The 25520-nt window shown below is 41.2% G+C and overlaps 3 protein-coding genes and 1 non-coding gene across 8 annotated transcripts in view; 3 read left to right on the top strand and 1 right to left on the bottom strand.

Annotated features, from left to right (window-relative positions):
* The first annotated feature begins 1642 nt into the window (after nt 1–1642).
* LOC119721517 (collagen alpha-1(X) chain-like) lies at nt 1643–10800 on the top strand. Of its 4 annotated transcripts, XM_038191602.1 has the most exons (7): nt 1643–1796; nt 4858–5101; nt 5771–6167; nt 6570–6731; nt 7522–7788; nt 8141–8215; nt 9788–10800. In XM_038191602.1, exons 3-7 carry the CDS (start codon nt 5777–5779, stop codon nt 9970–9972), a joined length of 1080 nt encoding a protein of 359 aa, XP_038047530.1. In that variant the 5' UTR covers nt 1643–1796; nt 4858–5101; nt 5771–5776; the 3' UTR covers nt 9973–10800. The 4 variants fall into 4 exon arrangements, with proteins under 4 accessions (XP_038047530.1, XP_038047538.1, XP_038047546.1 ...); XM_038191610.1 differs by lacking the exon at nt 4858–5101; XM_038191618.1 differs by lacking the exon at nt 4858–5101 and having other exon boundaries at nt 1643–1800.
* On the top strand, nt 8476–8547 carry Trnad-guc. Its single transcript has one exon. It is a non-coding gene; the product is annotated as a tRNA-Asp (tRNA).
* An 883-nt stretch (nt 10801–11683) lies between the features above and the next one.
* On the bottom strand, nt 11684–16564 carry LOC119721506 (protein SPT2 homolog). Its single transcript, XM_038191586.1, has 6 exons — nt 16365–16564; nt 15609–15732; nt 14241–15278; nt 13529–13697; nt 12886–12963; nt 11684–12093 (listed from the first exon to the last, which is right to left on the bottom strand). The coding sequence occupies exons 1-6, from the start codon at nt 16422–16424 to the stop codon at nt 11991–11993; spliced, it is 1572 nt and encodes a 523-aa protein (XP_038047514.1). The 5' UTR covers nt 16425–16564; the 3' UTR covers nt 11684–11990.
* Nucleotides 16565–16625: 61 nt separating this feature from the next.
* The window catches only part of LOC119721488 (protein lin-9 homolog), a 36308-nt gene continuing 27413 nt past the window's right edge, over nt 16626–25520 (top strand). The window contains exons 1-4 of one of the 2 annotated variants that reach the window (XM_038191570.1): nt 16626–16705; nt 18588–18685; nt 21514–21624; nt 22486–22703. In XM_038191570.1, the coding sequence (XP_038047498.1) occupies nt 16681–16705; nt 18588–18685; nt 21514–21624; nt 22486–22703 (452 nt within the window). In that variant the 5' untranslated portion in view covers nt 16626–16680. Of the gene's footprint in view, nt 16706–16746; nt 16981–18587; nt 18686–21513; nt 21625–22485; nt 22704–25520 lie in introns of those variants that run through there. The other variant, XM_038191576.1, reaches the window with a different exon arrangement.

Here is a 25520-nt window from a genome sequence, read left to right as displayed (position 1 = left end):
AAAAAGTGTCTCCTGTCATGCACATCATCACAAATGTACAAAGTTAAGTTTCATTTTTTTTGTACATGGTCATGATTTTGGTTTGGATTTTTCTAATTGAGTTGCCTTATGTTAATTCAAAGATTAATTTTATAACAAATGAAAGATTGTTTTTGGACAGTTAAAAACGTTTCCTGCCAGGTTGGTCACATGTACATAAAATGTACACACTACTTTTATTTTCCTTTAAATGTTTTTTCTCCCCCAAGTCAGGGGCCTTATATTATAGAACCGAAGCTGGAATCAAAGCCAAGATTTCGTAAACATCCTGCAACTTGACTACAGCCGTCAATTTGAGTTCATAGGTCATTTGGTGGCAGCCATTTTGAAATAATTTTTTCTGGGTAATCCTGAAGGTAAAGTAAGAATGCACTCTGTCGTTTATAAAACTAATAAAATAAATCTCATGTACAGTCCTTTGCGATTTTGTTTGTGAAAATTTGCAATTGAGGTTGTTTGACATGGTTGCATCATGTGATATAATTCAGCCAATCAGTGGTCTCGTTAAGTTTTGTTTTTCGCTGCGGAGTTTGATTCAAAACCGCATCAACTTATTCTCTCCCTACGATAAATCCTGTATTAAACAGTATTGGAAAAAGGCCATTGTACATAATCTAAAAAAAAAAGATCTCATTAACATTTTTTTCGGCAATAGCAAAGTGTGTATTTAAAATTGTGCTCTCCGTTTCTCTGTATCAAAACAAAAGAAAAATTGTACATAATATCTAATTAACTCGTTGCAGTGATTCTGTCAGATCGGTGTAAATTATACGACTAATAAAACCTACGAAAGCTATAATGCTGCTTGGACCAACGGCATTTGTAGAGTGCGGAGTGGTGTGTGTTATTTCTCAGGGGACTTGGTCCAAGAGAGACAGTTGTAGTGTTCTCTTTGTGCCTCTCTGACTGACCGACCGACCGACCGACAGACAAACCCAGACAGACAGGGCATTCCAGTGGCTAGTCTGAGTGTCACCCGTTATCCACGGAGCCCAGTCTCCTGTATAACGTCTGATATGTCAAAGCATGCAAATTTATGCGATCCTGCGCCTCGGCCAATCAGAGTCGACTTTACTAAATCGTGACGTCATTTCATTCCCAAATCAGGACTAACAGTTTGATTGGTCAATTCGAATGCAGTGTTTTGTAATGCAACAAAGGCCGGGCATAGATCCATAAAAACTAGACAAGCTTGGCGCGTTACACAGAGCGTGTGACCTTTGTTTGCTGGGTCTAGGTTTTTTTCAAGTTGTATCCATGTCTATGACGCGACAACTGGCGAATGACCGAAGACCAGGTGTAGAAAGCGCCTGCTGATTGGTCAAAATGTAGAGGTCAAGAGGCGGTTGTCTTGCATAATTTTAAGCAATGGCATGACACAGCCAGTGGCGTAACTAGGGGGGCACATTGCCCTCCCCCCCCCCCCCCCCCCCCATTTGAAATCTTGAAATGAACAAAAAAAGTGAGCGCTATGATGTACCATGGAGAAATAAAGCTAAATGTATCAACCTGTATTATTACGTACGTGTACGCCAATGTATTCACACTTGACGTGCCAAAACTGTTGGCCAAACTACGTCCGCAATGATTACGCATGGTTGTACATTGTGTAATGTCCAGTGCATGCGCTGCACTGTGAATTTCAAGAACACATCGATTTTGCCGTTTGTAGTACAATGTTATTGATGTGTTGTAAGTTTTGAAACAGTGAATGGCGCCAGGCTAATGAGCGGGTGTTGGCAAGAAATTTCTTCCCCGTGAGTATGTTCTTCATATAAGTTTCTGTAGCTGTTCATAATTTCATTTAGGCCTATGCATTCAGTCTTGGGAGTGTGATTTGAGGCTGTCCCTGCATTAGTCTTACAAAACTAATATATAACGCATGTTGTATCCGTAGGTTCAAAATGGCGGAGTCCCTTACTCCAAAAAAAAAAGGACTCTACAAAAAGCCTTTCGGGAAAGCACAAGAAGTAGAAAATCCAATTGTACACAGTATTGGTAAGATTTGTTAACAACAGGAGCTTTATAACTCCCTGCGGTTTGTGTTTCAAAAAGTATAAATAACAGCTATAGCATTTACATCCATAGGACCTATACATCAAGGACCCCCCCCCCCCCCAAAAAAAACCAACCCATTTTTTTAAAGTGACGTCGCAATAAAGGCAGGCACTGCGTACACCACCTTCTTAAAATTGCCTCAGGTCGCACCACAGAGCATCCAGAATTGAGTGGGCCCCGAACCACCCCACGCCGTATTTTTGACCCACTTTTTGGGGGACCGCATTTGTTGGCCCCCCCCCCCTCCCAAAAAGTGTGCTCTGAATCTGCCCTTGACATTCATGTAGGTCGATATCATGCATCAGTCCAAAAACGAAGAAGGCAAGCCGCAGTCCATTTACTTTCAGTGCCCCCTTGAAAAAAAGTGTGCACCTCCTGATGTCACGCCCCTGCCGCAAGCTAGTAGCTAAGAAAAAAAATAATGCTTCACGTGCAGTCGCGTGGCCCACGGGCGGCGCCCAAATCGGATATCTCCCCAGTGTTGTAGTCGTGACTTTTCCACGAGTGCAAGTAAATTCCCACGAGTACGAAACAACGAGTTTGTTCATGAACGTAACACATGAACAAAGGTGCACCTTTTATTAAACCCAAATAGGAGTGTAGCCACATGTAGGCTTCTTCAGAGTAAAACTGGAACAAGTGGGGGCCATGGAACAGTTTGTGACTGGAGTCACGCATGCGATGCAAATTAATATGGTTTGATAATGGTTGGTACTTAAACTTGCTCTCTAATAGTTACACTGTATTTTTAAGAGTATGAGCAGGTGCGGTTCTAGAACCAATAATTTGGGGGGGGGGGGGCTAGCACGGTGGATCCAGAATTTTTTTCAGGGAGGCGTGCTGAAATGTAGACCGGTTATTTTTTCCAGACACTAAGGCCTCCGAAAATCAATTGGGGGGGGGGGGGGGGGGGGGGGGGCGGGGGCTCATGCCATATTTTCAATGGGGAGCGCCAATAAAATCCTAAAATTATTCACACTATATTAACTAATGCACCCTTGTCACGGCTATTTCTTCTTTTGGGGGAGACCGTTCGCATGTACATCACAATCCTTCTTTTTGCTAATGCATTTTTTTTCTTTACGGAATTTATTTTGGGGGCTAGACACTACAGCCCCCCCCCCCTTAGCCCCCCCCCCCCCCCCCCCCGTAGAACCGCGTCTGATGTATGAGTACAAGTACTGTTCGATGAGTACGAGTATAACTATAAGAGTACGGGGTTAGAGTACTTTGCCACGCTGATATGCGGGGACTTTTAGTCCAGCCCCCAGCATCCCCACCGTATTACGCGCGTACGGAAGACCGGGAAGATGCATTTCATGTAACGCAATACGGGCGATTCCCAATAGTGCGCCTCCAAGAGTTTGCAACGCGTTGGCCAATCACAATGCGCGAAATCAGTCGACCTTTTCCAAACGCGCATTGGGTCGACAGATTTTGCGCATTGTGATTGGCCAACGCGTTGCAAACTCTTGGAGGCGCACTATTGGGAATCGCCCGTATTGGAGGAAACTTTTGAGAATACTGTTTCGAAAAAAAGGAGGATTCACAAAAGAGTCTTACAAAGAAGAATCGTTCCACTCTTTTCTTTCCTTGCACATGTAATCATAAATTGTTTCTTTTGATCTGATTTTCTTACAAGTCGTTAGCCCAGGTACAAACACAAATGAAACATACACTGGGAATTAAAGGTCTCACGGTTTTGGCATTTTCCATCTGTCATTTTAACACTTCATAAACGTTTCTAAATTGCCAAGTATTTTACGTACAAAGTAGAAATTTCCCTTACAAAACGCACGGAAGCGAACGCCTCATCGAGCAATTCTTGTTTTGTCAACCCCCCCCCCCAAAAAAAAAAATCCTGGCAAACGATCTTGCGCAATCTTCTCCCACAAGTCATGTCACAGTTTCGAGACCCACTTTTCGGGAAGTTCACAGCCGAAGTGTCATAAACCATTTGGTTTCCGATCTGGTCAAAATGGCCTTATGATTTCCTCCTGGGTAACCGACTGACCCAAGAAAAGGGAAAGCGTGGTTCCTGTTTGCATAAAAGATTCGTCACCTCTTTTTGCCCTTGATTTTCAGAAATTAAATGGTCTTGAGTTTGTTAAGATTTTTCGTTAGCTTGGTTTTGTTCAGTTGTGTTATGTTCGTCCGCAGTAGATGAACAAAGATGAGCAAACTATTCGAAATGTTAAATCCTATGGTTAAATAAACCTTTCTGCTTATAGAACAATTCCAAACTCGCACAAGAGAAAACCGTACATGGTGCTCCAACAAATCTTATAGGAGGGATTCAACTCGTCAAATTCTCCCGATTTTGTTTAATAAAGGGATGGTCTGGACTTGGTATAGGCGTGGGAGGGGGATGAGAACCTCATCACACCGTCAGTATGACTCGTACTGACCGTGTCTTAATGTACAGGCAACAACTCAAGGCACTCAGGGCCAACAACAAGAGGAAATTTAGCCACTGGCAAACTTTAGGTTCAAGAACGTTAGGTAACTTGTTTAATTTTACCTGAAGGTACATAATTATATTAGGTTCGTGTGGCATGCAGTGCGTCGGATGCTTACAGTTGCCAGCGAAATTTGCCTTGTGCAACTTGGCCCTTATGGGCCGGGGCCGGTTGAGAGGCCTGTTTGACCCTGCTACGAGTTGAGTTTTGAATGTGTGTGATTTCAATATTCTGCCTCCACAAATAATGATGACACAATAAACCAGACATCCGATCATTATTATACATCCGGTCTGTCCAGTATTTTAGTTGTCTGGCTCGCGTAGTTCAGTGGTAGTAAGGTCTTTGACTCTTCCTCCGCCAATATCGACTTTCACCGCGCGCCCTGCGAGTCGGTGTGCCGGCAATTACAGGAGAGTGGCTCGTCCAGCTTGCTGAAGAATTCTCGGTGAGACGGGAGAATTTCGCGGACTCCGGCTTTGCAGCTGCTCTTGCTTCTGAGGCTCAAGAGATATAGCGTCCAAGTGGCAGAACTAACGGAAAAGGTTAGTTGCAATTTACTTAACGGAGCGAGCAATTTCGGGTTGATTCATGCACAATTTTAGATTTTTGTCGGCCTGTCAGGGCTTCTTGTACGTTATCTCGAGTTGCAATGTTGAGGCAATAAAGTTTTAATTTCAACTTCTTGTCTTAAACTGTTTATCTCAATTAACACCTTTTCATCAAAGGTACTTAGAAGTCTAATAGTCATTCATTCTTGAGCTTACTAAAATTCAACAGTTGATTGCAAACCTAATGTTCGAGACGCTGTTTTTTGTTTGTTAACTTTGTTTTATAAATCGTAATGCTTCGGTGATATTCAATGTATAACCCACACAGTAAATGTTCATACTAGGTTTTCGTTGTTACATAAAACATATTTTGCCAAGGGAACTTTGGGCGAGTTGTAAGCTTTATCGTATATATTTCTTTTACAATGGTATAGGCCTAACTCTTTGTCTGGTATTCGTAACAATTAACAGCGTCTCTTTGTGTTGAATGAATTGGACTGGAGAAATGAGACAATGAACAATAACCTTGTAAGGAATTGACCATTTCCTCGTGAATTCAATCACATCCGCTCGTATTGTATGATCAGTATTTCCACATTTTCATTTTCCTTTTTATCATCACTAATTTTGTTATTTTTGTCCGCCGTTTACTATTGTTCGTAGGACACGATGAATCACTACCGACATCCGTCAGCTATTTTAATTTGCATCTCGCTCCTGATTGGCTGCTGCCGCGCGGGCGTCGACCAACCACCGGAGGGCCCGTCCGAGGGGGAGAGTGTCGTTCAGCCAATCGACACGCAGGAGTCTATTCCAAACCAGGGCCGCGGCGTACCGTCCCAGCCCCGGGTACCGGACCCTTGTAGCGGCGGTTCGCCGATACTCGTCGGCTTGCCTGGACCAGCCGGACCCACCGGGCCGCAGGGCATACCAGGGGTACAAGGCCCGTCGGGCTTTCCCGGAAATCCGGGCAACAACGGGAACAATGGACAGCCCGGGCCGACGGGCAGGCCCGGGGGAAAGGGGGAGAAAGGTGAACCGGGCTTCACCGGCTTACCAGGTAAGCTCGCTCGGCCCTCTACTCTAAAAAAAAAAAAAAAATCCCAGAATCCGGAATCCGAGTTTTTATTTGACTCGAAACTGCTGAGAGTAAAAATGGACAATTTTCTGGGTCAAACTGATACTTTCGCCATGGTTTTAGAGTCAAAATGACGTCCACGATCCGGGGAGTGTCATTTTGACCTGATAAGTGTTATTTTGACCCTAAAAAGTATCTGGTCAAAAAAATTCTCATTCTGGGTCATCTGACCCAGAACTTTTAGAGTGTCACCGTAATCCAGTGCTGTAGACCTCCATAATTTCTTTGACCTCTTTGTGTCCTCATTGGATCCTCTGGACGGAATTTGTTTGAAATTACAGTCGATATTTTAAACTCTTTTCAATTTCTTCACCCAAATTACAGGTTCCCCGGGCGGTCCCGGGTTCACCGGTCCCCCAGGCCCACCGGGCGCACCGGGCGATACAGGCAGCCCAGGCCCCCTCGGAACACCGGGCAAGCACGGCCTGACCGGAGCGCCGGGAAGTACAGGACCGGCCGGCCTGTCCGGACCTATCGGCTTCCCTGGTAAGTTACTCCGACCCGCTAAGTTCCGCCCCATTATATTTTGACCAATCATAACCGTGATTTGTGTCCGGCATGCCGTGCCCTCGCACATGACGCGCGCGTAATTCAGAACTGCGTCATACAGCGCCACTTATTACTAGCGCCCATTGGCTAAACCCTTCACTTTGTACTACTTCCGGTTCCGATGGTTCTACGGCGTGTGCAGTGGGTGTGGTTTAAGTTGAAATGATGTCACCGGATTGTTGGAGAGGTGCAAGTATTGTTACCACGTGTGCTGTGGGCGGGGCCTAATTGATCGGTCTAGTCACCCGCAGCAAATACTACTTTGACAAGTTGATCTATAAATTTACCACTAATGAAATGATGACCAGTTAAAAGTAAATTGCACCACATGAAATGTTGGCTGGTAAACTTTTTTTTTGCTACAAAAATATTTTCCGTGCTTAGCAAAATTTCCTGTACAAAACAGTTTAATGAAAAGTGCGTCAGGATTACAAAACAATTACACATTTGCACATTTAGGTAAAATCTCATCAAGGTAAGAATGAACCCTTTTTTTCACCAGGGACGTGCGAACGCTCACGTCACGGAGCTTGAAAACGGAATTTTAATTATAAAACTTTTATTGTTCAATGGATAACGGAGGGGATAATTATATTACAACCTCCTCAGATTGTTGTGACCAAGCTCTCAAAATGATGCGCTTCATTACTTTTGTCATTGTCTCCAGTTGGCCCATGTCATTATGCATATATCTGAAAAATCATTCACTCGTCTGCTACCTTCACAGGCCAAAAGGGTGACCGAGGGGAACTAGGCCTTCAAGGGCTACCGGGAGAATGCGCCTGCTCACCGCCCACCGGCACCGACTCTCCCCCGCTGGGTAATACCGGCGGTAGCCGCCGATCCACGGGGGCAACGAGTGCCTTCTCCGCTGCTCGCACGACCGGCCTGCTGGCCACCAGCGGGCCCGTCGTGGTCACGTACCATACGATTTTCTCCAACAGGGGCGGCCACTTCGATAAGGACACCGGGATATTTTCCTGCGCCATCGCCGGTGAGCGGTTATAAAACTACTCCACTATTATTTTCAAAAAAAAGAGGAAAGATTAAAAAAGAGAGAATATGTTGTTGAGGGTTTCTCCCAAATTTGGGATTCATTTTGTCCAATATTGGGATTAATTTTGTTGGTGGTCCCTGCTCATCTGCGCTTAAAAAGCTTAAATGTTTAGGCCTATGTTCTGCTTTTGGGATATTAAAAGCTTCTGGCGCCAGACCTGTGGCCACAGCTGAAACGATACCGAGTTTTGAAAAATGGTTATCAGATAATTATTTTCTGCATTTTTTGGGTTAACTCCCCGTATATATAATTATTTATCGTGGGATTTCTATTTCACTTTTTTTTGCAGGGACTTACTACTTCAGTATGAATATTTACAAGTCCTCCGCTCAGAACTTCCCACTCGTACAACTTCTTCTGAACGGTGAGTCGACGATTACGTGATCACAGTGGGTGCGTAGGCGGCCTACATAGCGCATAAGTGCTGCATATGCATACGTCGTACAGGGCAAAACAAAATCGGAGTACATGCATGCATGCATGCATGCATACCGCATACGAGACACGGTACGTAACGTATCCACACCACGTACGTACGTACGTATGACGTGTACACGTTTGTTGCACAGACGTACATTCCAACCAATCAGATATAAGCCTTAGTAACGCTTACGCAATTGTCAATCCTCGGTAGTATAGTGGTAAGTATCTCTGACTGTCACTCAGGAGACCGGGGTTCGATTCCCCGCCGGGGAGGCTTGATATTTTTTGGTGTCTTTTTTTTTCTTTCGAAATACTTGCTATGTATTTCTGCAAGAGCCATAATGTGGATACAAGATTAGATTATTTATTTTTCCATTTCTTATTTTCTTTCTTATGTGTTAAATTTTGTTTTGATATTGCGGCACTAATTTGCAAATTTGTGTCATTGTATGAGCAAAAAGTTGGCCCTCAAAGTTGCCTCCCAAGCCTAGTGTTCATCGTATTTACACAATTTCACCTTAAATTCACTGGAGAATTTGTTTACATCTGTTCTTTCCCGCTCAAAAGTGACTTTGTACTTACAGAAAAAAAGTTAAAGCTGGTTAGTCATTCATGTCTGCTTTGCTGAATTTCAAGTCAAGGGAGATACTATAGGCATAAAAGTTTGATAAACTCCAAGCACATTGTAATCGATTTTTATTGGGAACTAAAAATAATGTACATCATTTGTTAAAACACGTGACACAATACAACATTTACCGAATCTAACAAGTCATGCAGATTGGTGATAAAATTGTTCAGTTTGATGATAAAAACATGCATGAAAAAGTTTGGCACACAGTTAGAGTACGTCATGGGAAAGATATTTGGCTTTAGGGCCATCACAGATTTGTCCTTTGAAAAAAAATACCATAGAATAGCAAACAATTTTAAAAATTTTCAAAATGGCGGCCATTGAATGTTATTCTATGATTTTTTTTTTAACGGACAAATCTGCGATGGCCCTTTAATTCCGCAAAATGGTTTATGTTCACACGACGGTGGAAAAGCTCCCATAAAGTTCTCTAGGTATATAGATCAATTCCCATGATTTTGATTACTTAATATATATATTTTTTAAATTACGTTTACTTGGGGTAAAATTCATGCTGGTAGCCTTGTTTTTTTTCCTGTGCAATTTAAAATGACGTTTTAATAATCATCTTCCGCTATAACTTACAGAAAAGTGATGATGTCCTCCAGAGTTGATCATCGTTTAGTCATGGAGCTCATTTTCTTTTGAAAAGAAAAGGTCCCTCTACTGTAAAAACACTTTCTTTCCGGGCGAAATTCCATTCAAATTTCTAGCTTAGAAACGAATGCTCGCAGCCCTGTTCAGAACTCCGTCTTTGAGTCAACAAAATCTCGAGCATATTTTGAACACATCGGTATTCGGTCTATAGCCCATTGGTCCGAGTGACGTTCATCCACCGTGTCTGACTAGATCCTCTCCCCCGTCTCTCCCCCGCTACAGGTGACCACCAGATTGCGGTGATCGACTACGGGACCTCGGACACGGAAGACGCGGCCAGCAACACCGTGATTCTGGACCTGGAGGTCGGCGACCAGGTCTACCTCCAACTGTACGACGGACGGGAGCTGCATAGCAGCCATTACCGCTTCACCACTTTCTCTGGCTTCCTGCTTTTCGAAGCTTAAATTTTTTTTTTAATGTTCAAACCATCGTCCATCCAAAAGGGGCTAAAATTGGACAATAAATATAGCCCAAATATGCAAAACTGAGAAAGGGGCTGTTCCTTGCACTATGGTTTAATATTGTAAAGGGTTATGCACTGTTTTTTTTTAGGGGGAGCAGTGTTGTGTTTGTAATATTTACTATTTTAATGAACTTGTAAATGGAGACAGAGTAGCAAAAAACTAAATCCAGAACAAAACAAAGAACTGCAAATAGAATAATAATTTTATTTACTTCTTTCCCTTCAAGTTCTTCTCACGGCACCAACTTGCACAAAAATATACTTTTCATATGACAGTATTACTCATACATATTAATGCTGTAACTTTTTAGGGGCTAACTGTAAAGTGAGTTCGAGATTGCGACACAGATGAGATAGTAATACCTGTAGATTCAGAAATTTTATGCTTGAAATTACATCCCTGAAGATTACAGAGAAAAATCCAAAACAAAGTCTCAAGATTATAGTTTGGGAAATTGATAAAAACTAAATAAACTGACTAATTTTCCGTGCAGGTTCGTAAGATAAACACTACTGGTAATTTATCGCAATTATTCTTTACAAACTTCAAACCATTTGTCACAATTTTTTACTCCAAAATATTTCATGCTAAATTTGAAACTTTTTGTTCCTGCAGGTGAGTTTGTTGGACTTGATTTGAATGATGATTATTTACCTTACACGAAACTATGAAGAAGCACATTTGGTGTTACATAAATAACTTCAATGGTAGTACTAATAAACGGGGGAATCAATTAAATACTCGACGAGAGGCAATTTTGAATTCTTACTTGGCTTTTTCTTTTATACATTTCATTATTTATTTGTTAGTTTTTTCGCCAGCCAAGTACAGATAATTTAACATCCTGAAAAAAAATATTCCCAATCCCTTCTTCCAATCAAAAATATGTCTGACACACCCCTTCAAAAGTATCTTTTTTATTCATTATTTCTCCCTTGATTGAAAAAAAAGGCAAATTACAAACAAGAAATTATAATGATTCTGCATTTTCATGGTATATGTATTGTTTTTGCGAGGGGGAACATTTATGAAAGTGAGCAATTGTCTGTTTACCAGATTTAAAAATAGCACATGTCGAGGTTCATAATGCTTCCCAAGTTCATCATTTGCTTTTAATTGAAATTTTAAAATTGCACAAAAACACATAAAGCACCAGTGTCCAAATAAAGATGATACTTTTAGGTAGAGTAGATCATTTGCAGCTATAAAAAAAAAACTGACAAAATTATTGTTAAAAAGCTTACTTGGTTGAAAGATAGTAATGGAAACTCCCTGTGAAAATATTCCTTCTGGAATGCTGTCATTTTGAAGAAAACAATAAAAGGAGGTCATTTCCAAAGATGCATCAAGTGGCGCACTTTTGGAAACTTCCGTTAGTAGTTGGTTTGTAATTGGGTGAATCTGTGAATGGCTTTGCCAAAGCATTGACACAACGCACAGGCGCGCGCAGTTGCTATTATTTGTCAGTTCAGTGCGTGACATCGCGTAGCTGCAATCGGCTGAATGAGAACGTGCTACGGATGCTGATTTCGTGCGCAATTCAAAATATGACATGTATGACTCTGCAACTTTTGAATTGGAATCAAGATCTCAGAATATTGTTTTCTTGGAATATACTGCATTCGCAGAACTAAAACTTCATCGGGTTAGTTGTTAAGCACCCGTCTTTATATTTTGAGCACTTTTGTTGATCTTCAAACGAAACAAATGCACAAAAGACAAATAATCTACTCTACCTTTAAACTTAATATGTGTAACATCCCACAGGTTCCAAAATCTTTGGTTCTTTTCCCATTTGGCAAGAAAGAAATAAAAATGTACAAATTAATGTCTTCCAAAACATACATTGCAAAACTTGGGTTGCAAAAACCTTGAGATGATGACCGTTGGAGTAAATGATGCTATTCAAGAGGGGGACATTGCATGCCACCGTCGGCAGAAAGCATCTCTTGTTTTCATCATCGTCTTTTCTTCTTGGTTGCAGCTTTGCCTTTGAGTCTTTTCAGCTCCTCTCGCTCCCTCCTCATGTCTTCCAGATCCTCCTGCATTCCCAGACGGGCTCTGCAGAATCCACAGGGACAGGAGAACAAGAATTAAATCTGTGTCCTTGAGCAAGACACTCGACTGCAATTTTTTTTCTCAAAGTATGAGGACATTGAGTATTCACATTGTAGCCTGTTCTATGAAAAATAATAAGTAGTACAGTCGACTCTCGTTATAAATACATACACTGTTAATACAAATTCTGGTTATAACCTTAATAAAGCCTTGGTCCCAACTGTGCTTTATGTGCACAAATGATGAATTGGACCGACGTTCCTCTTATTACAAAATCCTGATATAACAAACATTTAAGCTAGGTCTGCGCTGAGTTTGTATCAACCAGAGTCGACTGTAATGGGTTCAAACCGAACCCACAAATCACTTGGTACTCATGTACGCAAGCAATAACTAACAAGAGAAGCAGACATTAAAACCCTGAAATGTCCTTGGGCAAGACATATTACTGTAATTTTTTTTTGTATCCAAGCATGATGATGGTGTTTAGTATTCAGTTTGTTTTATTGCAGCTCTATAAAAGAATAATCATCAGTAACTGGTTTCAGCCCAGTGATCATTAGATATGTGTGTACATCAGGGGTAATAGCCCTTGAAAAAAACACTAATTCTTGACGATAAGTACACAATTGTCGAATTATGCAATGCCCTTTATGCCTTTAATATGTACATCCCTGTAATTTGTTAATTTGATTTTTTATAAACAGAATTTATGTTAAAATAGAAAATTGGATTTGAAGGGTGAAGTGGGAGGGGCGTGGCAATGGGGTGGGACCACATAAAAGAAGGACGTACGTTCGAGCTTCTTCTTGTTGGACTTCACGGTAGCTGGCTTCCATGTTCCTCAGTTGCCAGTCACTCACATCCTCATACCTAACAATTAAGAGAAGAAAAAATAACGAGAAACAAAAATGATCAGAAAAGATACCAATCATATAACTAGTTCACTCATTTACAATTAAATTTAAAAAAATTGAGCATCCAGGCTGATCCAGCCCTTTGTTGGCTAGTCTTGGTTCAAGAACTGAATTTGTATTTTATTCCCCTAATAATACAGCTGGTCCTTGACAAGCACGATAAAGCCGCAGCGATGGTAGAGGTCGCTATGTTTCCTACCTCCGTGCATCAACATGAATCGAATCTTGGGATCTTTGGCAGTGCTATGTTTCCTACCTCCGTGCATCAACATGAATCAAATCTTGGGAACTTTGGCAGCGCTATCCAGGAAATTCCAAGCATACTTCGTGCGCATGCATTAGCTTGAATACAACACGTGAGGTATGCTCAGAATTAATTTCCTGGGTAGCACTGCCGATATTCCCAAAACTGCATTTGATTCATCTTGTTGACTGCGTCCTCTACCGACCACGCATGTCAGGGACCGGCTGAAAGGGTAGCCTATAATTGGATGAATACTTGGACAAGAATTTGGCTTTACTTGGACTTGTCGTAACCGAAGATCTCCTTGATGTAGTGCGAGACGTCCTCCCCGCCCCCTTCCTCGAGGGGCGTGTCGTCAATGAAGCCGTCGTCTTCATAATCGCTCTCCTCTTCGCTCAAAAGGCGTCCGCGCTTAGCACGGAAGGACGGATGGCCCGGCGGAGGACCTATACACACGAATGAAATCCAACATTGATGTGCTTTAGATCGGAGCCCAATATCATGGCTCTGCTAAGCAGATAACATTGCTTTGTAAATTTAGGCGCTAAGTGAGAATCAACCAGGAAGGAAGCAATAGGTAGATAGCGTAACTTTTTCCTGGTAACCTGTTTTTGCTAAGCAAATATTTTCTAGGATTGGCAAATTTCTGTGTTTAGAAGCTTGTTTTTGACTGGTTCTAAGCCTGTCTTTGCTTTTAGGATATACGTTATCTAAGCGATTTTGCACAGAAGCTGCTTGAAATCAGGCCCAGTGTAATCCAAAACCTCCCAATCTTATAAAATTGATCAGGAGACATTTGCATGAATAGCTTCTGCCTCCCCCATCAAATTCCACGATAGCCAATATGGGCGTGTCCGAAAAGGCAGTGTTGACTGATGCTACAGCTATCCACCACAATAAGCAAATGGCTGAAATCCAAAGATATTACCCCCCCCCCCCCCACCCCAAGGCTAATTTGACCGCAGCAGTATATTGACATCTGAGTTCACCTGGTCTTTTCCTGGGTACCTGCCCGCTACCAGAGGGCCCCCTCCTATCCAAACCAGCCTGTGGCCTGCCATTGCTGCTGCTTGAGGGCGCCCTGTCATAGTAACTGTCCAGTTTGCTCTGGCGTCTGGGCGGGGAGCGCTCCGGCGGGACGATGCGCGGCCTGTTGGCCACGGGCTTCCTCTCAAAGTACTCCTGGACCCGGCTCTGGTGCAACTTCGCCGGCGGTCCTTTGCGCTCGAGTTCTTGTCTCGCCAGCTTCGCACGGTCGCTGTTTTGAGCACCATTTCTCCTCGTGTCTGTGACGCTTGGACGGGTTTTGCCGGGTCCTGCCGAAGAAGAGTGTTTTGTTTTGGCAGTGCTGGCCGTCGGTTTCGAGGTCACTGTTTCCGGTTTCTTCACTCTGGATGGAATTCCTTGCTTCTCGGATGCGGTTTTCAATTTCCCGTTAGTTCTGTGGGGATGAGAAGATGCGGTGCTAGTTGTCGAGCCTGGAGTCTTCCCACTTGAAGTGCTGGTAGATTTCAAGTCACCATTTTTCCTTGGCTTGTTCCCTTCCTCCCTCCTGGCTTCCCCAAGCTTCCGAGCGGCCAGCGCCTTCTTGGCAGCCATGTCGTCCTTTCTGTGATTCTTTGACTCATTCTGCGTAGTTGGTTGCGGTTTTGCGGCTAGGGTGTCATTCCGAGTTGGAGTTTTACTGTCATCTCTACTACTGCCTTTCTGCTGATTGGCTGCCAATGCCAGAAGTTGCTCGTAACTCATTGGTCCTTTTGGGGCAGAAGCAGCCTTCTTGGGCTTTGTTGGCCTATCAGGCGCTGCCTTAGTGACAGGTCTGTCGGTTTCCTCTCTTCTAGTCCTGTCGGCAACTTTCTGGACCTTCTTCATAAATGATTGGTGTTTCTGTTCGTGTTTCTGGTCGTCATAGCCCTGTTTTCTTGGATTGCTTTCCGTCTTGGGTTTCTCAGCACTGTTCTTGCCTTTCTTTTTCGTCTCCGCCCGAAGTTTGAGGAGCTGCTGTTTTTTGGCCTCTTCCTCCGAAGCTTTTGAGGAAAAAATGGGATTAAAAAAATGTTCATTTTAAAGTTGGTGATTCATAGTTTTTGTACTCATTCTGTAAATCCTTCACTATTCTCTGCAAATTTGGGAAAAACTAGACCACGGACATTTTAACTGTAACAATGCCACGTTAGGGAAAACGATATTGAGAGTTTTAATTTTAAATGATTAAAAACTTTTCGACTGATTTGGTTTGCATGTTTTTCTGTACATAAAGTCTCATTCTTTTTTTGGGTACAATTTTGAAAATATACAAATATATTTCAATAATAAAAAACGTAAGGTCTCAAAAAAATAAAAGACACATTTTGTACCTTTCTGTTGTGCTTCTTGCTGCTTTTTTTCCAGTCTGGCCCGAATTGCAGCCCGGTCCACACTCAGTCGTTTCTCCTTTTTCGGAGGCGGAATCGCTGTGGTGTACCGCTTAGATTGGGTGACCTGAGTGAGAAATAAAATGTAAATGATACTTACAAGTTGTTACTTAGAACTATACAAATAGAAAAGGGTAGAATGTAGTATTCGGAAGAAATGTTGCAACCTGACGCCACTTCAGCAATGGTGTACAAAGTCTATGGAGAGTCAAGAAAATTGTCTATGTATTTCCTGGCAAAATTGAACATGTTCCTCAGTCCCAGGTTCATCATGTTCATGTCTTAATCATCATTTTTGCAATGACTGACCTTCATTGAGATGATAAATAAAGAAAAAAGTGGCGTCAGGTTTTAACAGTTTTTCCTAGTATTCTTTACCAAATAAACTCGACTTAAGGATAGATGTCAACGGAAATATTAGGCGATGTTGACAAATAAATTTAAAGAAACTTTTACTAAAAAGAAAGATACAAATTTACATAAATGTGGGACTGAAAAAATCAACACAACCAACATGATTCTTTCCCATGAAAATACTGAATTATCTTGTTAGGCCCATTTCATGTTTGTCCCTGTTTGTGAACGTTCGCGTTGCGCAACATTTTGCATCAATAATCATGTACGTGTATGCTGTAACACGTCATCATGAAGAATCCGTATTTCCGTCATTTTGTCCGTACAAACTGGCAATTTTTTTACCTCCTTTTGTGCCTTTTTATTATTTTCAGCAGCGATGTTAAGCAGCTCTTGGAAGTCCATGACCACTGAAATATCTATGCCACCAATAAAAAGTCAAATCCGTGACCACTTTCTGTCAAAAAATGCCAAAATTTTAGGAATCTTCGCCTACGCCGGTGTCTCTGACTCTGAGCGAATTATTTTGTTGTGTTCGATGTGTGTGTCAGAGTTCATTGCCCTTTGACCCGGTTTCAACTTCGGCATCTTCCGGATCGTTTCGGCTTTGATTTCCATATCCCAGGATTCATGGGTAATCTTTAAAAAGAGGCGCGTCAAGATGGCGGATGCGTCTGCCTTGGAAAGTAAGCAAAAATTCCGTCACATTTGAGTTCACCGTCTGCCATTGTCAAGTTGCATTTCTGTCTGAAACTTTTCGAACAGAATCATGAATATTTTACGCAGCCACCTGATATCTCAAATTATGTTTCTGTAGTTGTTTTCGGTGTGGAAGGTGCGGGCAAAGTTTTCCGGCTAACTGCGCAAGTCGTCGCATGGCAGTCTGTGTACGTGTGCGCCGTCTGTGTGTGCGAAATCACGGGTCACCGGCCCTGCTCGGCTGCTGCGCTGTGCAACTGCGGTTTATACATTTACACTTGTTTTTAATTTAACGATAGTAGGCTCTGATGTTCACCATTTGCTAAAAAATATAAGCATAGGAGTAGAAGTAGGCCAAGTACTAAAATGTGAATTTTGAAATCGATGATTGACTTTTTAAAGTTTCACTTTACTCTTTACTCCTTTAGTCTAATTTGGCTCGCCAAAAAGTTCATCACCGAGTATGCCGAGAATGATGAATTTGCTGATCTGATTGCATTTTTGTCAAACCTCAATATTTATGAGCTTGAAACTCACCCAGCATGTTCTGATAAATAACATGAGTAACGCCAGGTTTTTTTTTCTTTTGAATGAAATATATTTTTAACATGTTTATTAAAGGGAATATACAACATTTGCAAACATCGAAAAATAAAACTACCAAGTTTTTACGAAATACCTTACTAGGATGCCGGTAAATGACAGTCTCAAGCATCTTGTAAAATTATGGCACCTGGTGTGAAGTCATTTTCAAGAAAATGGTATTTTTGTTTACATTTCCAACGGTGATCGGCCGACCAGCGTTGGAAAAACCTAACTATTTTTCAACTACTGCTCCAAATTTACCATTTTTTCAGTCCAAATTGTGTTTGCTATTGGTTACATGTTCATGAACGGGTGCAGGTCTGCTAGACTGGTTCCCTTGCCTTACAATTTTCCATCATCAATAAATTGATCCATTTTATCTTTTGTTGAGTCAGGGAACCAGACTACATGAACATTTTTGTTTGTCTTGGTTTTTCCAACCTTTTCGAACACAAAACTTTAAAAAATGTCAGTGAAACAATATTTGATCAATTATACTAACCCCTCAAATAGTCCATTTCTGAAAATTACAGCAAAAGCCAATGATGAACATTCCCTTTAAAAGGGACACTTGGAAGGGAAGAAGTTTTGACTTGAAAATTGAAAACCTGTCGATCATGTTTGTCAATGTTTGGTGGGGGCCTACTATTTTTTGCCCCGAACTTAGTCTGAGTAACTAGGACTCTACGTATCGCTTTTTGACATTTGGACATGAAGTAGAAACCGAACGGGAACGTGCTTTGTCGTGGCAGTGGTTTATCACTTTATATGATACTTGGCAAACCTATCAAAAATATACTTCACTTGCTCATTTCACAAATTAGCTTGTATTTTATTAGTTGCACATTTTTAAGTGTTTATGATTTTTGTTTCCATCCAGACCATGGTAACTGTGCTAAATAAAATTTGGTATGGCGAGCACTTTCTCTAAGTTCATTTCCGGCTGTACCCACAGAGGAATTGCTACAACAGTTATTGCCGTTTCTTGAAAAAAAAATGCCCTTTCGATTTTTCTTTTAAATTAATTTAATCATATTATTTATTGGAAAGATTGTAGTATCCAGACGCCACTTCAGCGGTTGTGTGCAAAGTCTATGGAGAGTCAAGAATTTTTTTAAAGTATTTCCTAACAAAATTGGAAAAGTTTTTCAGGCACAGATTCATGTCTTAACATCATTTTTGCAATGATTGACCTTTACTTTATAGTGAGTTGATATATGAAGAAAAAAGTGGCGTCAGGTTGCAACATTCTTTCCTATTTTGTTGTTGTTTTTGTGTGTGCAGATTCCTCTGTGGAGGCTCTGATGAGCCTTCGCAGTGCTGGTAGGAACCGTCCCTCACCTATCAAAGACCCGGTACCCACACCCCCAAGGAGGGGAAATGTAAGTATCGGCTGAAAAAAATTAATAGAGAGCCTGCACAGAGTGCCCGTGTTATGCCCCAACGATGGCAATGGTCCCAATTATAGTTGAGACAGTCCCAACTATTGTTTGAAAATTCCTAACTATAGCTGGGACAGTGCTACCTGTGTAATTGGGATCATTCTAACTATAGTTGGGACGATGCCATAGTTGCAGCGTAACATCCAAACTGTCGACAGGTTTTGTTATTTAAAGAGGTTGGGGAGTGCTCGAAGACATTTCCGTCATTTTTCGGGTATATGTAGCCTAAGGTGTGATGAAATAAAAAACGACTACTGTGTCTGTCATGAAATGAGTACAAAAGGTACTTTTGAGAGTTGTTTTTCAGGTCCTGTTTCGACCCGAACGTGCAATTTGTGTAAAAGTCATCGTTGGGGCCGCAAACAAAACATAGTAAATTGTGACGTAATAAACAGGACTCCCGATGCAGCGTAGTATATACGAGTCCTGTTTATTACGTCACAATTTTTTCTCATTTTACGAAGAACCCGACGACTGTTGATTTCAATTATGCGCTTGCCGACCAACAAATTATTCGATGAATTTCAGTGTTATAAACATATAAACGCATATTACAAATTAAAGAATGGGACTTTGTCATTATGATATGGATCTACTCTACAATAAAAAAATGTAAAAAACAAAACTACTTTCAGCATTCCACAACCTCTTTAATTCAGTGACAATGAGTGATCAAAGTGTGTACCCATGCATAACACAGAAGGAAGGCATGAGAATCTTCCTGTTTACTTTAAACAGGAATTCCTGGGGGGGGGGGGGTTTGCCCAAATTTCTGCGTTTTTATTTATTTTGAGACTGTTTTTTTGGCTAATTTCACATCTTTTTTTTTTTTTTGGGCACAAGTTTCCTGGTTTTTTTCATTGAAGTTCATTCTCATGCCTGAAGGAACAAAGAGCTTAGGGCTGTGCCAAATTTACCGAATATTCAAATATTCGATCATCAACCGAATATAAGAATATCTTTTTGTCGCTTTAAATATTCGAAAGAAAACAAAACTACCCACATACACACACGACTGTGATGTTACTTTATCATAAAGTTGCAACATTTCATTTTCAGTTTTTTTGTCGACGATAACTTGTTTGTCGACGGCTGTACATTGTTTCTATCCCTTTTAGCAGGTTCAAGCCCTTAACATTTATAAAATACTTACTGCAAAACACTCCATATCGATGGCTGCACGCAAATTTTAACTGGCGCTTTTGACCAGCGCAGAGCGCATTTGCAGCTGGCAGTTTCAAAATGGACAACCCTACTCTGAATTTCTTTTCTTTTTGGTGGGATGGGAGAGGGATGGAATGTTATTCCACGACTTGTCCTGGCACTGAGAAAAAAAAGAAACTTTCGCAAACATCAAAAAACAAAATGATCAAATTATCACGAAATACCGTACTGAATTGTTAGGGACTGACATTCTAAAGCATCCTTTAAAATCGTGGCTCCTGGTGTGCTGACTTTTTGAAGAAAAACTGTATTTTTCCAACGCTGGTCGGCCGACCAGCGTTGGAGAAAACTGGCTTTTTTCCAACAACTGTTCCTAATTTTTCATATTTAGTTATTCTGACTTTTCTTTGCAATTGATTACACACCTATGAAGGGGTACAAGCCTGCTAGAGTGATTCTCTGACCTTACAATTCCCCAAAGTGAATTAATTGCTCCATTTCATCTTAAGTGGGGTCAGGGAACCAGACCATGCAGACTACAAGAACATGATAGGTTTTCTTGGTTTTTTCAGCATCTACAAAACGTGAAACTAGTCAGTTAAACAATATTTTCTCTAACATAATAATCCTCCAAATCCATTTGTTTCTGAAAATTGCAGCAAAAGCAAATGTTGTACATTCCCTTTAAGTTGTCTGCTTTATCACTGGTCTATGGTTGTACACAAAAACAAAAAAAGGCTTCAATCCTGTAAAATATTCTGAATCATATTGATGGATTTTAAAGGATTGGGGTCAGTATGGGTTGATGCAAAAGTCCCCGAGATATAAAGAAATCATCACAAACAATATTGTAATGGTGCTCACTCTATGATGTGAACATACTCATTTTCAAATAAACCCAAAGGGAAAGTGGCTAGGTGCATGTTAATAATTTGTAAAAGTGTTGTAAATTGTCAATATAGCGGGGTTTGAACCTACGACCTCCTTATTGCCGTTCCAGTGCTCTTCCAACTGAGCTACCGGTATATAGTCCTATTTTGGCAGTTCCCATTTTAGGCCAAATAAAAAAGTCTCCGGTTTCTGGTATGGAGCTTGCCCAAAAAGTGGTGCGGTGACGCGGCTGTTTTTTTTTTTTTTACCTGATTTTTTTGCTTCAAATGTCGGCTGATGACTGCAAATGGTGCCCGACTAAACTTAGTGCAAATATATGAGAGTCCAGAGAGGCCACATAAAGCTCATTCTCGACCATAACCCAATCTAAAAACACATTAAAATTGTGCAGCAGCAGGATTCCAGTCAAACCAGTGAGTTTGGCGGTTTTGAGACATCATCTTTCATTGAAAAAAAACCTTTTTCATTTTGCCGACGCGCATGGCTACGGCGACGCGCGCGCATACCAGAAACCGGAGACCTTTTTTTTTTGGCCTTATCAGTGTCTTTTTTTACCTGTTTAAAATGAACATGTTTTTGTAGCTTCATTTTATGTTGCAATTGCACATGATGAACACTCAAAATTAGTTTTTAGTGATGTCTGGCTGTAAAACAAATGTATATTTTATGTATGCCGTTTTGGTCATCTTTTTTGTACATCTTTCTTAACACAGCCTCCAAGAATTCGGAAGCGCAACCGACTCATCTTTAACGATGACGAAGACACGTCCATGTCCCCTATCAGATCCTCCCCTAAGAGGAACAGAACCACGCCCACAAATTCGGTAAGTCCCAGCTTCAGCTGTATAATAGGCTTTGGCGTCTCAAAAAAACCAAAAACTGTTGGTACTGATTTTTGATTCCATCCAGGAGTTAAGATTCTGTTCGGAATTGATCACAATTTTACCTGGCAAAATATCAATGAAAAAAACCTGGAAAATGTCACTTATAACGAACTATTACAGTGAATCGTTGGTGCAAGGTCATTGTAAGACGAAATCACATTTTTGAGTCTGAGTTCTTAATTCATTCCAGTAAAATCAGTGTGGAGTCGCCTAAACTACACTCAACCAAAAAAGAAAGCCCCCCCCCCCATACTTTTTGTCAAACTCAAAAACTACTGGGCACATCTTGCTCAAACTACAACTGACCAGTACAGAAATCCCTTAGCAATCCAGCCATACTCTTTGTTTGGCCCAAAACAGTGATAATGTGTGCAGAATTATGCACTTTATGACAAATAGTACCGAAAAAATGTTGCACTTTTGTATGCGTGTAAGGTGAGTGTGAACCACAACTTGCACGTATACAAAAGTACAACTGTTTTCGGTATCGTTTGTCATAAATTGCATAAATCTGTACACATTATCACTGTTTTGGGCCAAATAAAGAGTATGGCTGGATTGCTAAGGAATTTCTTTACTGATTAGTCATTATTTGAGCGAGAGGTGCTCAGTAGTTTTTGAGTTAGACAAAAAAGTATTGGAAGGGGGGGGGGACTTTCTTTGGTTAAGTGTGTTAATAGATAGATAGATCCATCAGGGAATATATACTTAGTAATACAATGTAATACAATGTAATACAAGTGTTAAATGTCTTACACATTTTGAACCATTCTTTCCCCCCCCCCAACCTCCTTTGTTCAGCCGGCCAAATCCCAGCATTCCCGGGACCCCCACCCCAAGTCTCACTCGGTGCCCTCCACCCCTCATAAGTCTTCCGCAGCGGCCATCCAGAACCTGATCCTCAGCACCCCGGCCAAGAAGTCTGCCCAGAAGACCGGGGCACGGCTCAAGAACCTGCTCAAGCTCCCTAAAGCCTACAAGTGGTGCATCTACGAGTGGTTCTACTCCAACATTGACAAGTCAGTGCTAGCGCCCCTTAAACCATGCTCTTTTGGTGTAATTTAGCGCATGTTGGTTGTGAGGATAGTTTACACGTTTAAATGTTTAAACGAAATAATCTTAATCAGGTGACAAATTTTTGTATAAACGAAACCTACATTATATGATTTTACGTTGTCTCGATCTGCCACATGCGTTTCATAAAGCGTTGAGGATTCCTTTCACCCTAAAAGGGCCCCCCCCCCCCCAAACATTTTCGGCGTTAGCTTTAAAAAAATTTTTTTCGCGACCTGAGCTGTTATGACTTTTTAGCCTCGAGCCTTGCGCATCTTTTGATACCAAAAACATAAAAATCGGACCAAGGGTTGCCGCACAGCGAAAAATTTTCCGGTGCTACGCGCCATGAAATCTGAACTTTCCCATATACGTCGTTTACACAGAGCACAATTACCATTCGTACATATGAATAATTAGTTAACCATAATTCCAAAACCCTTTGACCTATAGTCATGAAATTTCTTGGGTATGTTCATGATGAGTTGCTTTATGCATGTACCGAGTTTCAAAAAAAATTGTCACTCGATGGCTGAGATTTTTTTTGGGGGGGGGGCGAAATCCAAACGCACGCCGTAGCTGTCGGTCAGCACACGGTGAAAATCATCACACTCACGGCACGCTCTTGCAGGTCTCTTTTGCACCATCGGCAGGTTTATTTTTCTCCGTTCAATCAATCAACCATTCGTATAAAATCTAACTTTGGCTCTGTTGAAATGCATACTGTGCTTAGGTCCAAAAATCTACTGTAAACCATCCTATTTTGTCGCTAACTTTATCGCGAAACCAAAATGGCGGACATGAACTTCGCTTCGGCCAGCTGATGTGTGTGAGGTCATGGGATTGGCCTGTGCGGCTATTGCATGTTTCTTGCGTGTGTGGCACTGACGGTGCAGTATACGACTTGCCTGTGGTGACGTTAAATACTACGTCTGTACATTGATCGGCCGTCGATAAAATAGCAATCTTTTTTGGGGCAATTTTCCCGCGTTCCAACCAAACGACTACCGTAATTTTCGGAATATAAGCCGCGTGGCGTATAAGCCGCAGCACGCAAAAATCTGCAAATTAAGATTTGAAGTCGGCGTATAAGCCGCATCGGCGTATAAGCCGCACCAACCGCAGCGGTTCAATTTTGTAAGGCCTCCAAATTCTAGTCAAAATGCTCTGAACCAGTTCCATTTACACTACGAAAGCTATAAAAGGGCCACATAAGTTATGTCAAATCATTTACAGTCGATTACTCTTACAAACAAATATGGAAATTGATGATGAGAAATAAAAAACGGGAATTGCTGCCGGCTGGCTCGTCAGTGAGCCTGTGCCGGCGAATGACATTATTTTCCCCCAGCACTTGAGAGAGTATGCAACCCACCATGTGTTGTCTGACTGGAGTGCTACAAATCCTGCTTTGTGGCAACAGACGCTGAGTTGTTTTGTCCTAAAGGATAAACAAGTCCGTTTTTACAGCAAAACTTATCAAATTGTTGTGATTACTAACGAGTAGTAACGTCAAAAATTCAAGTTTGGATTGTAACACGATGCTGAGATTTTTATGGACGAATCCATTAATTTCGTAAGGGGTGATTTCACCCCTGTTTTGAGTTTTACATCGTTTCTTGAATACATTTCAAGAAAAAAAAATTATATTGTGACGTTGAACAACTGATTATCAAATAAAGATATGTTTCAAACTCCATAAAAAGTATTAGTTGTCTTTTTTCTTTTTTTAAACAGGGGAAATATTGGTAATTATTGTTCCCAATAAAGTACACCCCTTTATTACCACAAATGGTGTGGTCCATGGGGAATTCACGCAGCATGCATGCAGCATAGGCAGCATCACGTACAACCGGTTGTCGATGTCCAAGGGACAGCTTTCACTAGTCGTACTTTTTACCGCTCGGTACCTTTTTGTGGGACGTGCTTTCGGTTTGTTAATGACTTTCTTAATTGATAATTATTTCAGCAACACATCTCTTCTTGTACCAGTACATTAAATACACATGTAAATGTCATTTTTATTCTTCAAGTCTCGGCGTATAAGCCGCCCTGTGTATAAGCCGCAGTAAACATTTTCATGGGCAAATTCAACGTATAAGCTGCGGCTTATATTGCGACAATTACGATATTTCATTATCGTCTTGGAATTATTTTCTGTGTACATGGTATATGTTTAAATGCCTTTTTATATATTGAATAAATGTGAAACGGAATTTTTCAGCCGGAAACGGAATTTAGGATTTTTGAAAACTGAATTTGCACTTTTCTGAAACGGAAAAAAATTGGCCCTATTTGTTGTGTCAATATTATACAATGTGTTCAATTTATTGTGTTTTATGATTTCAATATGCTGCTGGCACAAGATCGACGCTCATTGTGCTATTATGAATAAAATCATGAATTTTTTTGTTTTAAACACGTCCAAGTGCAAACATACTGGGACAGGCGTCAGCCTTTGTGAAGTGGCTAAACGTTTAAACTTGAAATATACTAGTGTAGTCCAGCTTAAGTGTATTGGAGGATGCTTTGGCTTATCTGCACTCATAAGGCTCAATCGCTCATAATTTTGTTGGTAGAGCACTGGACTCTTACTTTCCACGTCTCAGGTTCACCCATGGTTCCTTTACTTTTATTTGTCCAATTTTAGTAATGTCTAGTTTTTCTTTGTGCCCAGAGACCACTTAAGGCTCAGTAGTTAACAATGTAGTTGGTAAAGCACTGTACCTGAACTTTCCTGGTCTCAGGTTCACCTATGGTTCCTTTACTTTCGTCTTTCCAAT

Source organism: Patiria miniata, unplaced genomic scaffold, assembly GCF_015706575.1.
Source record: "Patiria miniata isolate m_02_andy unplaced genomic scaffold, ASM1570657v1 HiC_scaffold_1, whole genome shotgun sequence".
NCBI classification, from domain to species: Eukaryota; Metazoa; Echinodermata; class Asteroidea; order Valvatida; family Asterinidae; genus Patiria; species Patiria miniata.
This window is presented reverse-complemented; position numbering and strand designations above follow the sequence as displayed.